The sequence below is a fragment of the Micropterus salmoides genome, unplaced genomic scaffold (genome assembly GCF_014851395.1).
Source record: "Micropterus salmoides isolate LMB-PRFRI ecotype aquatic unplaced genomic scaffold, ASM1485139v1 Ms_hic_scaffold_12, whole genome shotgun sequence".
Taxonomy (NCBI): domain Eukaryota; kingdom Metazoa; phylum Chordata; class Actinopteri; order Centrarchiformes; family Centrarchidae; genus Micropterus; species Micropterus salmoides.
In genome coordinates, this window is record NW_024040263.1 from 15,361,783 (window position 1) to 15,378,971 (window position 17,189).

Below are 17,189 nucleotides of genomic sequence, written 5' to 3' on the forward strand. Positions count from 1 at the left end.
CAAACAAACATGAACTCAGTTGCCAGTTTATTTCATACCCCTAGCTCAAATGAATGTCTAATACAAACAGTCCTGCAATAAAGGCTAACTCCATGAAGGTTATAATGTTCAGTTTTTATTGAAAATTATTATTATTGTTTTAATTTACCTGCATGGACATATTGGAGGCTGTTGTTTGTGGCGCTGTTAAATTCTACTGAATTCTACTGACAGATGTTTCTATTATTTTGTCCACCCATTTATATCTGACTTCCAGTATAACACCGGGCTCTGCCACATGCAGAAATACTCAGACGATACTGTGATAGTTGGCTGTATCAAGGATGGACAGGAGGGGGAGTACAGGAGCCTGGTAGAGGACTTCGTGAGGTGGTGCAGGACCAACCATCTGCAGCTGAACATCTCCAAGACCAAGGAGATGGTGGTGGACTTCAGAAGGAAGAAACCACATCTTCAGCCTGTGTCCATTGAGGGGGTCGATGTGGAGGTGGTCAGGACTTACAAATATCTGGGGCTGATGACAAGCTGTACTGGACAGCAAATATGGACACTCTCCACAGGAAAGGGCAGAGCTGTATGTACCTCCTGAGAAGGCTGGGGTCCTTCAACATCTGCAAAAAAAACTGCTGGAGATATTTTACCAGTCTGTGGTGGCCAGCGTCCTCTTTTATGCTGTAGTTTGCTAGGGAGGAAGCAGCAAGAAGAGAGACGCCGGTCAACTGGACAGACTGGTGAGGAGAGCTGGCCCAATGGTGGGCTCAGAGCTGGACTCTCTGGTGACAGTGGCAGAAAGAAGGACCCTGGACAAACTGCTGTTCATACTGGACAACGCCCACCACCCTCTGCACAACACCTTCATTGGGCAGAGGAGTGTGTTCAGTGGCAGACTGCTGTCCCAGCCGAGCTCCACCAACAGACTTAAAAACTCTTTCGTCCCCCTGGCCATCAAACTGTACAACAGCTCCTAGTCATGGCAGGGAGGACAATAGACATAGAATAATACCTCCATCTGTACTGTTTACTTCCATCTGCACTCCATTTGCACTGTTTACTGTTTTTGCACTGTTTACTGTGGCTACGGTGTTATAAGTTATTTTTATTTAATTTTAATTTTAATATAGGTTTAATGTATGTTTAATGTATGTATATTTCGTATGCTACTGGATACTTGAATTTCCCCTTGGATAAATAAAGTATCTATCTATCTATCTATCTATCTATCTATCTATCTATCTATCTATCTATCTATCTATCTATCTATCTATCTATCTATCTATCTATCTATCTACCAAATTAGTAAGGGTTAAATAACAGAAACACCTCTCTGGATAACGTGATACAATTCAACAACACCACAAAAGACAGCCATCAAAATGTCCATAAAGTTGAAAGTGAACACCTCTCTTAAACAGTTTCAATAAAGACTAAACATTATAACCTTCATGAAGGTAGAAATCAAGCATGGATGTGTTTTGTTAGGACATGGAAAGGCACTTTGAATAAAACTTGCATTCAGTTGTAAAAGAGAAAGAGGCTGTCAAACGGAAGTCCTCTCCTGACCTCACCTAACATTTTCAGGTCACAGCCTCCATGGAAATTCAAAGTATCGGTGTGGCCTGGGCTGACTTTCTCTCCTCTAAGTTCTCTCAGCTATCATCAACGGTTTTATAGGCCTAAACTTAGTTCATTGATATTTTGAAGTATTGAACAATGGGGTAGCAGTATTAAGAGAATCAATAGCTTGCCACAAAAACCTCATTGTGTACCGAAAATAGAACATACCCACATACACAGTGTAAATGGTATGACACAGTGCACATCCTGCAACCCCCCCACCCCCATGTGATCTATCTGTTAGTGGGATAAACCATTGCCAGGGGAGCCATTCTATCTGTCACTCCAATCCGATGGTTAATCAGGGTCCACCAGCTGGAGCTATGATCCTTCTGAGGGCTGTGCAATGCAGATGTAACAGAGCAGTTAGAGAGTTTGATAAGAGGTACAGGTGATTATTGCTCATCTTTCTATTTTAAATGGATGGACACATTTGCAAATCGGACAAACAAACAGCAGAACGTCTTGAAAATGTTGGGCGTAAAACCAGTAAGGTATTTAGATTAATAACAGATTAATAACATACAGATACAGTATACAGATTAATAACAGCGGGTGTTAGGTGCAGGTCAAGGTAGACAACGCCGGCTCAAGACTTATCTACCATGTGAGTTGGATTGTGACACAACTTGCAGAGTGATTACAGCAGTTTCAGGTAAGACTAATCAAGGTTTGAAAGGTGTGTTCAGCTTATCTATGAGATGGACGTGTTCTGGGTGATGTGACCGCTGCACATCACACTCTCCGCTACCCTCCACGGACCCCACCCCCACCCTTCCACTCTACCTGTGTGGAGGCAGCGTTTTTGAAAACTGAAGCCCAGGTGAGCTCAGCACACACGAAGCATGGACTCACTACACCCGCCGCAGGTGAGAACAAGCATGGTTTCTATCAATGTGCACAGAACTTTTCAATATCAATTTAATACTTTTTAAGTTTGATAAAATTAAAAACCCATATACCTCAAGGGTACAAGTCACCATTTTATTATTAGTATAATTAAGCTTATTACTACTATCTGAAAAATGATTATTACTACTTACAAATATACACATCTCATTGTTTGTGCTTCACTGTACTAAGATATGTATATGATTGCTATTTGTATTGATTATATTATGATGGTAACATATTATACTACTATTACTACTATATAGTAGCATAAGAAGGTATCTTTATGGTTTTGGAAATTTAGCTTGGCAACGACCACTGAAACTCAGCAAATTAAATTAAATTAATGTTTAATAAAAATCACGCAGTGTTATAGACCTTACTAATTATAGAAACAGGGCTTAATTATGCATTAAAGGAGAATAACATGATATACTGTTATATTTGTACACTTTATATATTATCAGTAGTCAATGAATACATTAAAACAGCAAACTGATTAAACGTAACTCAGTGAAAGTGTAACACTCCTTTATAAGCTGGTAGATTTCTTTCGGTGTCATACTGTGTGAATGGAATTTTACTGCAGTTAGACCATGTGACGATAAGATCAATACCCTGGCATGTGCGAGAAAGTGTGTATGTGTGTGTGCGTGTGTGTGTGTGTTTATGTGTGATATTTCTGAACGTAATGCCTCGATAATCAAACTGTAATGGTGATTTTGTTTCTACATACTTTAAGTTGGTCAACAGTTAACAAGGGATTATTCACAAATGACTGAGGAGTTCTGTGTAATGTAATGACTTGATATGATGCCAACCACCAGTATGTTACAGGCTAGCATATTTGATGTGTAATCTCTTTATAAACTCACCATTTGAAAACACTGACGCCTCATCTCAAGACCTTTACTTACATGCAGTTCCTGCCAAATGAAATTTACAAAGCCAACATTTTCACAATAAATATTTTATCTTTTTCCCTCTTTTTTCCTTTACAGCAAATGACTGCTCAAAACAACTGCAGGGAAGACCCCAATGGAAATAAAAGCACAGGTATTCTTCAAGTTGTGTGAAATACAACAGACGGCTATACAGCAGTTAAATGTAATGTATATAGGTGTACAAAAAGGACAGTAAATGCATTCAGCTTTTTGTCTGCCTTAGAGGTCAAAGTGAGCCCTGCACACTCCGTTCTGGCTTTGATTGAGGAGGAACCGGAGGATGCAGACCCATGGGACATGCCAGAGCTAAAGGACACAGGGGTCCCTTGGTCAGGTGAAGACTTGTATTATAACATTATTACTAAGACAAGTACAATAATGTCTTATCCTTTTATTTATAAAGGAACATGTGTGCTACTACTGATGGATTACATGTAGCCTACTCTACTGTAGATCCTGTGTCCTTTGTCTTAATGGACCTTTCAGGTACATGTGTATTTATTCTATAATCATTGAAACCCCTTAACACAGATGATTTCAAATAAATTAATTACGTGACTTCTAGAGCCAATTTGTTTTTAGTTGTGTTCTATTAAAGGGACGTGAATACTGAAAAAAGCAACACTACATATATTTTGATTCAAATTTCAAAGGCAGTTAATAATTTTTACAAGCACTGCTGTTGGCTGAACTTCTAAGACAACATTGCCTCATTAAACAGACAATAAATGAAATCAGTGTTCTGTCATTCAGTTATCTGATTTTTTAGAAAGCATAGAGTTCATAAATAATAATGGAAATGATCCAGACAGTGGCCAGACAGACAGCTGAGTGTGTGCCAACATACTGGATGACTGCTGAATAAAGGCAACAACTCTGAAAGTAAATATTGTTTCTGCAGTTTACTACAAAATGGAGTCATCCAATGTGAATGCATTACTATTTATTTATGAAATGTTTTTAAAAGTCTGGGGGCATCCTGGGTGCTACTCTCTTGTATCATATTTCCTATAATTCTCAACTCTGTGGACTGTGCAATAAGCCTTTCCCACAGCCGATTTTTTGGCATGTTATAGCAGGAAACCACTGGTGTGATTAATGATAGTAAATAAGGGCTGTAATCCATTCTTGGTATTTTTTACAAATGTTTATTTCCTGTTGTGACAAGTGAAAATGTCTGTGGTGAAAAGGGCACATAAAAGAAAAACTGGATAAATCTTTAAATAAAAAATAATGTTTTCCGTGTTTTATCCAATGAATTTATCATCTCTTTATTAGCTCTGGATACCAATGGGAAGGTGTTGAGGGTGTTGGTGTCAGTGGGGAAGTTGATCCTGCTGCTGGGTTTCCTTTACATGTTCATCTGCTCTCTTGACATCCTCAGCTCAGCTTTCCAGCTTGTTGGAGGTAAACACACCCCCACTTTTCTGAAGCCATGTGTGGGTGTTATGACCACCCATAAACTCACATGTTATCGGCATTTTTCACAGGCCTTGTCGTGGAAAAGCACAAGTGTTTCTAATAACTCCAATGATGGCTTTATTTTGTGCAAGTGCCGTGAGCACCAGCATGCACAATAGCACTGTCCTGAAACTGAAGCAGCTAAATGGAATTTAGACATCATTAATGTTATTATTTACACACGTGTTTTTCCAGCTGACACATCAAAAAGTCTGCTCTCAAAAAGGCCCATAACATGGTATTAATATGCAGCTGCATTGTCTCAACCACTAAACATGCAGTATGATTTATATTATATCCAATCACTATCCAAACAATATATTTTTTTAAATGTCCATGCTGCTTTGTTCATCTTGTCCAGGTAAAACTGCCGGTGACATATTTCAGGACAACACAGTTTTGTCCAACCCTCTAGCTGGTCTGGTCATTGGTGTGCTTGTTACCCTGCTGGTCCAGAGCTCGTCCACTTCCTCCTCCATAGTTGTCAGCATGGTCTCCTCTGGACGTCAGTACACGAATACACACAGACACAAATCTATACACAGAATGCATATGTTTAAATACTGATGATGCTGGATGTGTGGAAGTGAGGGAGGACTGATGATAAAGGAGATCTGTGTGCTTTGGCAGTGCTAACAGTCCAGGTGGCTGTTCCTATCATCATGGGCACCAACATCGGCACCTCTGTCACCAACACACTAGTCGCCATGACGCAGGCTGCTGACCGCAGCACCTTTCGCAGGTAATCATTTTCTATTTGATGGGTAGTTTCCTTCCACTCGTTTCCTGTCTGTAATTTATAGCTCCCATTAGAAAGATCAAAGGTCGTTTTGCTTTGCATTTATCTGCCTTCTTTCACAATGCATGCAGGGCTTTTGCAGGCGCCACAGTGCACGACTTCTTCAACTGGCTCTCTGTGTTGGTGCTGCTGCCTCTTGAGGTTGCCACTGGTTATATGTATGTAGTCACCAAGCTCATCATCGACTCCTTTAAAATTCAGAGTGGAGAGGCCCCAGACCTGTTAAATGTGATCACTGATGTCCTAACGGAGTCAATTATACAGGTATAATGTAATTTCTGATGATGTTGTTGTTTACTTAGGCAATTTTTATTGTTCAAATCTGAAGATTTGTTGTTAGGACATTGGGACATTAAAGCTATTAAAGCTTATAGTCTTTGACCACCAGCAGCACTATGAAGTAATGTAGGCTACATCATAGATTTCCAGAGTAAACATTACTCCATAGGGTACCTCTAAAGGTGCAATGTGTAATTCCTTGCCACTTGCGCTTTTTTCTAATCACATGTAATATTATGGCTTATCTTTATAATAACCTCATAAATTAAACTTTTTATGTCCTCCTGGATTAGAGGGGCATTACTTCCTCTGCAACAGTGAAGTTAAAAGGATCATGGATTTCTTTTTCACATTCTGCTGATCATGTTTTACACATTGTACCTTTTAACATCATTAATTAATTGTTACAAATATCTAAAAGACTTAATCTTAACACCATTATAATTTTAAACCTAGCTGACACATACTATCAAGAGTGCATTACAATAAGCGGTAATGTTGTTGTAATGAGCCTCAGTTTGCAATGCAGTCAGTGGATATGTCTCACCTTATGCCTGAATCAAACCTCTAACCTTTCACTTTCAGATGATTATAAATTGTATTATATATGCTTTTAGGACAGATCAGGATAGCCTACAAAATGAACATGATGCTGAGTCCAGTACAAAAAGCACAGACCTTTTGGCTGTGATAGTCATTTAGCTTCAGGAATGAGTCTGTTGTCTCACCAGCAAGTGTATGAAATGACTAGGCCTACTTCTGGTAAGATCAGTGTTTGTCTTTTTGGCTGCCTTAACTGTCACATTTTTTAGTTCGTCCCTGAGCTGAGACAGGGGCCGGTTTCAGAAAGATAGACTTTGACTATGGCTTAGCTATAGTAGATAGTCAGACTTCAGATAGACATCTAAATCAGACCGTAGCACAAAGCACTGAAGACAATGACTAGCCTATCTTAAGTAGGACTACACTGCAATGATTTCTGGGTAAAATAAGACACTTTTCAAAACAAAAACAATAGTGGATAGAGTAGGCGCATCCAACCATTCAGTGCAGTTTACCCCAATGGAAAATATGTGTTTGTTGAAGCAGTATAATAGTTATAAGGACATTTTACTTGGAAAAGTTAGTGGAGAATGTAGTAACAAAAATAAATGCTTGATTTGGAATAAAAAAATTGTGACGAAAGTAAACAGCGTTAACCCTACCATTGAGCGCAGCGTCAAAGATATACAGAAAAGATCCAAGAACATGGTACAAGATGCCAAAAAATAAATATTTAAGAGGAAATATCCTAAAACAGGAGGAGGCAGGGATCAGTACTTCAGCTAATTCATCTGTCAGACTCAGGATAGCTTCCTTGGGTTAACGAAACCGACCGATAAAGTCCTTATTGCTGTATATTTCCAGTAGGTTACTGCCGTCACTAAAAACGTATTCCCTTCTCATAGCGCTCTCCATAATATCATCAACAAACCACAAATCATGAGCCATTTTCCGTTTTTTTGGGGGCTGTTTGTAATGTAGCTAACTGATTGTTACTGGTGGTTACCATGGAATCTTATGGTGCTTTCAGACCAAAAGCGAAGTGAGCGTTGGGGCCGTGAGTTTACATACAAAGTCAATGCAAAGATGGGTAGAGCCGCGATTTCCTGTCGGGCGTACGAAGCGACGCGAAGGGGGCGGTCCCGGCGACGCGAAGCGAAGTTGAATATTTTCAACTCAAGCGAGACATTCGCACGACGCTATGTTGCGATAGCCTATCAACGTTGAGATTGTCCGTACGTCACCGACAGCTTCAGAGCGTTGTGTGGAGAGGGCCAGGTAGAGCGGGCGATTGAAAATCTGCAGGCCGGCTGACAGCTGCTATTGGGCTAGAGGAGCAGGGAGCAGCGCTCCAGCTTCGGACAAATAAACACCCGTGGTCGGACTGGACTTTGCTCGCTACTACGCCGTTTGCTCGAGGGAGGAGCTCGGAGTAAACTGCTTTTATAAAATTAGCTTTTTACTTTAGTTTTTCGGATTACAACGTTGATTTATCCTCACTCAGTTGTTGTCCTGCTGTCTTGCTGGCAGACCTGACAAAGCATGAATTCATATGTTTAACAAAACTGCATCATATTGTAGTTATTTCGGCATCAGTTTGATCCGTCTATTGCTATTTAATCACAACAGTTTACTTTGGGTTCATACAGCTGTAGTAATGGCAAGTTGCGTTTAATCATTTACTCCTAATAAATGATTAACTGTTCATATAATTGCTTAAATAAACACTCTGAACAAGGAATACCACTCGCACTGAAATCCATGTTTCATCATGTTGGCTATGTTTTTATTTTGAAGGTTAGGACAGGAATCTAAGGCTTCCTCTTACACTACAACAGCTTCCAGGTGCACTAAAATAATTTTACACGCACACACTCAGATACCCCTGTATTTCAGTGTATATGCACACATCGTCAGTGCGTGTGTGACAGTTTTCAGTGTGCCTGTGTCTGTTTTTTAATGTTTTCACCCTAATCGGCCTCTCATAGAAAAATGTTCACCTTTGGGGAAAAACGCTGCGCTCGTCACTGTCACTTTTTACCCAGCCGTCCAATCACAGTGCAGGAGGGGCGGGAGAAACACTGCACCGAGCACATCCGATCTTGAACGAAAGGATGTGCCTACTCGCAAAATCTCATGAACCCACGTACGGACAGTCTATGCTCTCATGTTTCAGCCTTCTCTTCATGCAGAGCAAAGGCCAGAGCAAGTAGGCCTACGTACTTTGTGGTGACATTTTTATATTCAGTAAAATTAAGTAGGCTACCCTACTTGCAGCACATCACCTCCTAGGAAATTATGTATCATAGCAACCACATCGTCTCAAAAAAACACTGCGCCTCCAAAACGCACCCTAGCGCTCCCAGCTAGGCGTTTTCAGAACAGCAGGTAGTGTTTTCAGCTGGCAAAAAACTCTTTGGTGGACACAGGCCCTAGTCAGTCTTTATTTTTGTGAAACAGTCTAACTTGGTAACATGGTAAAATGTTAAAAAGCTAAAATAGGTTTGTGAAACCGGCCCCAGATATATGTGAATACTGTAACAGTAGTCGGGTTGAAACATAAGTTACTTTACAATTGTTAGTCTTATCTTTGTCATGGGTGTAAATTACATAATGTTCTTTCTCTTTACCTTTGACTTAGTTGGATGAGTCTGTTATTACTGAGATTGCCACCGGACATCCAGAAGCCAGGAATAAGAGTCTCATCAAAATATGGTGCCAAACCTTCACAAACACAGTAAGACCAAAACATGTCAGCTATGCACCAAATATTCAAAAACATTCAGATTAAAATATATTTTGTCAAACTGCCATTGTGTTTCAGACCTTAATGAACGTTACAGTTCCTGGTCCAGAGAACTGCACATCTCCTTCTCTCTGCTGGGTTGATGGCAACTACACCTTCACACAGAAGAACATTACTGAAACATACAATGTCCAGAAATGTAAGACCAGCATTCACAGACTGTATACTCCTTCTTTTTTTGCCAGTGTAAACTGCAAAAACTGTAATCTGTACAATAATTAAATGTATTATATTGTCATCATGGTATACATGACCTCATGTCACATGGTATGACAAAAGTGTTTAAATTTACTAAGCAACTACTTAACCATGCAGTAACACAGTAACATTGTCCTTGCCTTAATGGAGCGTTTTATTGTCTTTTAGTTCAATGTTTTGGGTTTGACAGGCTGCACATTTATTGACCCCATTTCCAACAGCAGAAGCCATAACCAACCATATTATTTTTTAAAGTGATAATATGAGTAAATCTTTTTCAGCTTGTGCCCAAGGTGCAGCTTTGAAACAAGGAGGATACAAGTCATCATCTGCTCGTTTCCATACTGTTTCATTTCTGCAGACCTTTCATGAGTGCGTTTTGTTTGTGTCTGCAGGTGAGCATCTCTTTGTGGATGTGAATCTGCCAGACCTGGCAGTGGGTCTGATCCTGCTGGCTCTCTCTTTGTTGGTGCTCTGCTCCTGCCTGATCCTGATCGTCAAGCTGCTCAACTCCATGCTGAAGGGACAGGTGGCTGGAGTCATCAAGAAGATCCTTAACACTGGTGAGCAGAGCCCCACACTGTATGTTCAAGGTCGATAAATTGTGAAAGTAGTTGCAGTGGTTAATACTTGAATGTTGTGTGTCTGTTTGTGTGTGTAGATTTCCCTTTTCCATTTGGTTGGGTCACTGGTTACATTGCCCTTTTAGTCGGAGCTGGAATGACCTTCATTGTGCAGAGCAGTTCTGTTTTCACTTCTGCTATTACTCCACTTGTTGGTGAGGTCATCCATCCATCCGTCCATCTATCCATTTCATTCATCACCTTGGTGTTTTTTTATTAAAAAAATCTATGTACCATTTTGCACTTGAAATTCCCACAGATAGACAATCTGATTCAGCTTTTCTTAATGTTTCCATATTCTTCTCTCTCTTTGTGACATCTTAGGCAGTAAAACTGTGTACAAACACTGTCTATTTCACAAAAATATGTTGAATATTCATAGGTTGCTTGTTGACCTTTTCTTATTGTCTTTTATCCCTAATGAGCAAATAAATGTAAGTTATTTCCTCGTAAAACAGTAAGGACACTTTAAGGGATGGTTCTTGGAGAGATGGTGTGAAAATGTGGAATTTAACCAGTGTCTTGTTTATTTGAATAGGTATTGGTGTCATCAGCATAGAAAGAGCATACCCATTGTCTCTGGGTTCAAATATTGGCACAACAACCACAGCCATCCTTGCAGCTATGGCTAGTCCTGGAGACACACTGGCCAATGCTCTACAGGTCAGTAATTCACACAAAAGACATAGAATGGACAGACTTACTTTTTTCTTTTTTCTTTATTAGTCTTTTTAATTGCCAGGGAAATCAGATCTATAGGTTAGAGGAAGCCTTTTTTTCCCCTGGTGTATATTTGTGTAAATATCATTCAAAATATATATTTGAAAATATTAGCTTTCATTATTCACCATATTTATAATGTTTGCTTTGACATTTTGGAACCACCAAAATCCAAATGACAAATTTTAAACTGATACTGTTTAAATTGTGCAAACGTGACTCGTAGGGATTATCATGACCCATAGGGATGTCAATAATATTTGTAAAATTCAGATGGTATTTATTGTAACTTTAATTTATTAGTTAAACAGGAAAAGGGGGTTCTTTTTTTAATTTGGGATGAAATATAGGGAAAAGAGAAAGTTCCTTTAAAGAATGAAGAAAAGATAATTTTTTTTATTTGAGACTTTTGGACATGTTTTTCATTCTTACAAATACACTGTAAATGATGAATAAATTGTTGGAAGTGTATCAATGAAATGCTGTCTCAGTTTTACCTATAAATATTTATTTAATACCAAATATAGCATACATATTCCATAGCTCTTTCCTGGACTTTATAGGGAATTATTAGAAAATTACAAACCTGTGAAGTGAAGAATTACAAAAATGTTATATTAAATAAAATAATGTCTGATGCATATTATTAAGATTGGTTGATGGTTACTCTAGATTGCCCTCGTGCACCTCATGTTCAACGTCTCTGGCATCATCCTGTGGTATCCAATTCCCTTGACTCGCTTACCTATCCGGTTGGCTAAATCCATGGGCAACATCACCGCCTCCTACCGCTGGTTTGCTGCTGTCTACATCATCAGCTGCTTCTTCATTTTACCTTTGTTCGTCTTCAGCCTGTCGCTGGCTGGCTGGCAGGTACTGGTAGGCGTGGCTGCACCTCTGGTCCTCATGTTGATCATCATCATTGTGATCAACATCCTGCAGAAACGGAAACCCAGGTGCCTGCCTGCAGCACTGCGATCCTGGGACTTCCTCCCTCTATGGGCCCACTCTCTGGCTCCCTGGGACAAAGTGGTTGGTATGATTACTGGCAAATGCTGTTGCTGCTGCAAATGCTGCCAGGTTTCTGCTTATGATGAAGAACACAGTGAGAAAGCATCCGTGGAGAAGAACAAGAAACCACGCACAGAGGTTTATGATAACCCTGCAATGAGTGCAGAGAAGGAGGTGGAAAATGAGATAAAGATAGAGCTAAAGATTCTGAAAATGACCCAGCTTTGAGATTATATATACATATTAACAGTACACATGTATATATATATGTGTGTGACTATGTGTGAATGATGCAAAGAAATGCACTGGTCATGGCACAAAACCAAACAAATTTAGGCAAACTCTCTAATTTCCATAATATTCATGTTATTACTCAGATCCTTTAGTCTGAGATGGAGTATGGTTTTTGAGAGAATTCCAACTCTCAGCGTATCAAGAGCCAGACAAAAAAAGTAACACATGGAGGAAAGTGTTGGTCTTTCAGCTGTATGATGTTAACTGATGTGGCCTTTAAATAATAAGACTGGCAATATTATTATTTATTGTTATTGTCAACAAATCCCATCAATATACCAAAACCAACAGTGCATTTGTTCATCTCTCAATACTTTTTGACCTTCCATACTCTGTCTTTGGCTTTCAACCTCAAGCCTTTTGAAGACATAAATCTTAAAGCAATTCAGTCCAGTTTTCAATTTTTAGTTCACAAATATATAAAAAATATAATATAGTTGCATTTTTGAAAAGGCTTAGTCATTTCTTAAAGCATCTGGGCACTGTAGTTTTTAGCAAACATTACATTAAACAGAAGGAAATGGTGCATTTGTTGGGGACTATTTTCAGCTGCCGGTTAATACTGAGCATTTCTGGCAGCAGGATGATGCATGTGGGATTGACAAAAAAGAAACATTTGTTCATGGTAATGAAGGAACATGTCACCCAGTGCAACGGTGTGGTTCATTAATGTGTTTTAATAGGCTAGTGTTTTAGCTATGCTAGCAGCTTAGTTTGATTCTCCCATTTTAGCAAATACTTAAAAGTTTTCTGAACTACTCAATCCATGATTTTCAGTTTGTTGATCAGTGTAAACGACAAAGAATCAACAATAAATCGTGATATTTATTTAAGGTGATATTGCCCGGCACTGCTAATTAGCAAACGTTAGCATGCTAACATTTCAAAGTAAGATCATGAACATTTACCTGATAAACATGAGTACATTGGCATTGTCATTGTGAGCACGTTAACATGCTAATGTTAGCATTTATCTCGAGCACTGCTGTACAGAACTTGGTAAAAGGTCTATGTCTATGAGGAATAATCAGGCTTTGGCTACACTGTGATTGCTTGTTAGTGGTATCAATGCTTCATTGTGTATATTTGGTATTTTCATGGGATTTATGAACAATAAGAAAAACATAGAATATTGCCAGACATATATACTATTTGATTTTTGAACAAACTGCCATTTAGATAACATAAAAGGATGAATCAAAATTTACAATTTACCAAATATGGTTATTTGTAATCAAATGGTGAGAAAAGTCCATAACTGATGTTCATAACAAAGTACATTACAAAGTAGATCAATGCAAACCTATTGCAGCATTTGGTCATTTGGCTGTTAGGTTCTTTTATAGGCCTTGTTGTTAAACTGTGAAAACTCCTGAGGATGCTATGGCCTTTGTGCACTGCAGTAGATAATGTAGTCATTGTAGTCAGTCATGATCAGTTCTGCACAACACCTGCTTGGCAGAGTGCAGGTTTGATTTGACAAACAGATTTACTCATGTTTCCACATTTCATCTTTTGTTTTTACAGAGAAAAATCTTTTTTTAAACTGTGTATTAAAAACACATTGACATCATCAACACATCGTTTTAAGATGTAAAAATTATTTTGTAAATCAGAAGCATAATTGTGTTCAACGAATATGTAGTTTAAAATTAGATGAATGTGCATCTAACTAAATATTTTTAACTTTTAATGCTTAATGTTGAGTTGTATAGGCTACTGTGTCTCAATAATACCTGTGTGGACATTTACAAATTAAATAAAAAAATTAATTAATACTGATACCTAATTGAAACATTATTTTTTTAATTTATAAAAGAAATGTCCTACTCACAGGGCAGAAACCACAGCACTCATCGCTTTAAATGTGTCCTCATTTGAAAAAGTTGATAACTGAACCTTTATCATAGGTATGATTAGGTGTATGAGAACAGCATGGTGGTATATTATTGTCAGTATTATTAATGATTCACTATTTTTGTAATGGCCTTCTTTCAGAGAGTCAGATAGTTTGCTAGTTTATGACCTTTCTGTTCGATTTGTGAGTTTTTTTTATTTTTATTTTATTTTATGTGTCTGGGGCAACACAGCTAATATACAGAAAACAGTTTACCGGTTCTGACCAGTAAACTGTTTCCTGTATATTCGATGTTAGTAAACCATGTGCAAAGAACATAAGATGGATTATCAGTATGTCAATATGCACAACTGTGCCAAAGCACACGAACAATCACAAGACACTTTCCACATGGTCCACTGACACTCTCTAAAAATAGCATTATAATAAGATACTTGTAACCTACTTTATTTAGGTTTACAGGTCTACTTTCGTATGGAAATATTGTATTTTTTACCCCACTTTCACTGTACTTGTTTAACAGCTGTAGCTACTAGTTACTTTTCAGATTAAGCTTTGACATCACCATCCAGTCAGAATCAATCAGCTAGTAGACAGGAAGTTAACTGAGTTGTACTTTCAAAAATTACAGTTTTTAGGGGTGCAAACAGTATGCTAAACTTAACTACCAGCCCTTTATAAATGTAGTTATCCCGTTGTTTTAACTATAGAAATATGTATGTTTCTGACATTGTAGTTTCAAATGAGTGGGAAGTATGCGATTATGCTAACCTAGCTAATTTTATCCTAAAATAAATTGATGTTTTCAAATATTCCCAGTTTACATCATTATTAAACAACTTTAACCAAGTGCCAGGTCAGGTGTATTGACCATGTTCCATACAACCGCTTTTACTCTTGAATCTGACTGAGTTATCTATTAGCAAGCTAACATAAGCTACACACCAGTTACACCTGCCACTTACTAGCTAGCTGTAAATCTTTAGTAGCACTTAATCTCTACGTAAGCGCTAATTTGTGTGGTGCAACATATTTGAATTCAGTGATGCGGAAATCTCCACCTTGTAAACAGATTTAAGTGAGCTAAGGCAGAACTCCTGAACACTGTGTACAGAGAAAATCAATAGCAGATGGTCTTCTCTCTCTGTTAATGATAAAACAGCAGCACAGTACACCAATCCACGTGACAGGGTGTGTCATAGCTGTAACATCACAAAGGGCACATTTTTTGATCAGGCCTACACACTGTTAATCTTATCTATTCTCATACTCTGTTTTCTTACTTTATTGTCTTTCAGGCATAATATTTAAAATCTCCTACACCTAGGTTAAGAAATGAAATGAATATAAAGAATGAGGCTTGAAAACAATTAAAGTTTTGAATATTTGAGCTTTACTGTACAGAAGAACGACTGTTGAAGGGGTTTTCTCTGTTCTTAAACTGGTGTGAGAAGTCCAGTAAATAAGTCCAGGTACCTATGGTTGTTATTCATAATGACACCATTCCCTCCAACTTCTTCCATGTGGTTGTACACTCACCTAAAGGATTATTAGGAACACGATACTAATACTGTGTTTGACCCCCTTTCTCCTTGAGAACTGCCTTAATTCTACGTGGCATTGATTCAACAAGGTGCTGAAAGCATTCTTTAGAAATGTTGGCCCATATTGATAGGATAGCATCTTGCAGTTGATGGAGATTTGTGGGATGCACATCTAGGGCACGAAGCTCTCGTTCCACCATATCCCAAAGATGCTCTGTTGGGTTGAGATCTGGTGACTGGGGGGGCCATTTTAGTACAGTGAACTCATAGTCATGTTCAAGAAACCAATTTTAAATGATTCGAGCTTTGTGACATGGTGCATTATCCTGCTGGAAGTAGCAGAGGATGGGTACATGGTGGCCATAAAGGGATAGACATGGTCAGAAACAATGCTTAGGTAGGCCGTGGCATTTAAACGATGCCCAATTGGCACTAAGGGGCCTAAAGTGTGCCAAGAAAACATCCCCCACACCATTACACCACCACCACCAGCCTGCACAGTGGTAACAAGGCATGATGGATCCATGTTCTCATTCTGTTTACGCCAAATTCTGACTCTACCATCTGAATGTCTCAACAGAAATCGAGACTCATCAGACCAGGCAACATTTTTCCAGTCTTCAACTGTCCAATTTTGGTGAGCTCTTGCAAATTGTAGCCTCTTTTTCCTAATTGTAGTGGAGATGAGTGGTACCCGGTGGGGTCTTCTGCTGTTGTAGCCCATCCGCCTCAAGGTTGTGCGTGTTGTGGCTTCACAAATGCTTTGCTGCATATCTCGGTTGTAATGAGTGGTTATTTCAGTCAAAGTTGCTCTTCTATCAGCTTGAATCAGTCGGCCCATTCTCCTCTGACCTCTAGCATCAACAAGGCATTTTCGCCCACAGGACTGCCGCATACTGGATGTTTTTCCCTTTTCACACCATTCTTTGTAAACCCTAGAAATGGTTGTGCGTGAAAATCCCAGTAACTGAGCAGATTGTGAAATACTCAGACCGACCCGTCTGGCACCAACAACCATGCCACGCTCAAAATTGCTTAAATCACCTTTCTTTCCTATTCTGACATTCAGTTTGGAGTTCAGGAGATTGTCTTGACCAGGACCACACCCCTAAATGCATTGAAGCAACTGCCATGTGATTGGTTGATTAGATAATTGCATTAATGAGAAATTGAACAGGTGTTCCTAATAATCCTTTAGGTGAGTGTATATAGCAATACATTTAAATTAAAAGTGCGCAATACACTTTTAGAATTCATTATTAAATTTTGCTCATAACGATTAATCGTTGCCCAGCACTAATATATATTATTATATAGTTCAATCATGCTATTTCATGATTATGTCTGACAGTATTCTGTATGGTGTTTGCATGAGTGAAATATACAAACCCACGACTTAACGTCTAATACGGTATAAATCACAATATTCACATTTCTTGTGATTTTACACACATTTCTCCAAAAGTCTGCTTTACTTATTAGGTATTTCTGAAACCATGAGCTCTACAGTAGAATTTAAAATAAAGTGCAATTCATGAGTTTGCCCACCAGTGAACTAAACCATCATGACATTGAACTTACCTACAGCAATATGTCAATTTATA

At 38.7% G+C, this 17,189-nt stretch overlaps 1 protein-coding gene across 1 annotated transcript; it reads left to right on the plus strand.

Annotated features, from left to right (window-relative positions):
* Positions 1-1,990: 1,990 nt before the first annotated feature.
* LOC119899151 (sodium-dependent phosphate transport protein 2B-like) lies at positions 1,991-14,855 on the plus strand. Its single transcript, XM_038713598.1, has 13 exons — positions 1,991-2,483; positions 3,507-3,561; positions 3,673-3,783; positions 4,728-4,856; positions 5,272-5,415; positions 5,541-5,652; positions 5,781-5,973; positions 9,173-9,268; positions 9,356-9,476; positions 9,931-10,098; positions 10,197-10,313; positions 10,697-10,821; positions 11,551-14,855. Exons 1-13 carry the CDS (start codon positions 2,460-2,462, stop codon positions 12,115-12,117), a joined length of 1,962 nt encoding a protein of 653 aa, XP_038569526.1. The 5' UTR covers positions 1,991-2,459; the 3' UTR covers positions 12,118-14,855.
* The last annotated feature ends 2,334 nt before the right edge of the window (positions 14,856-17,189 follow it).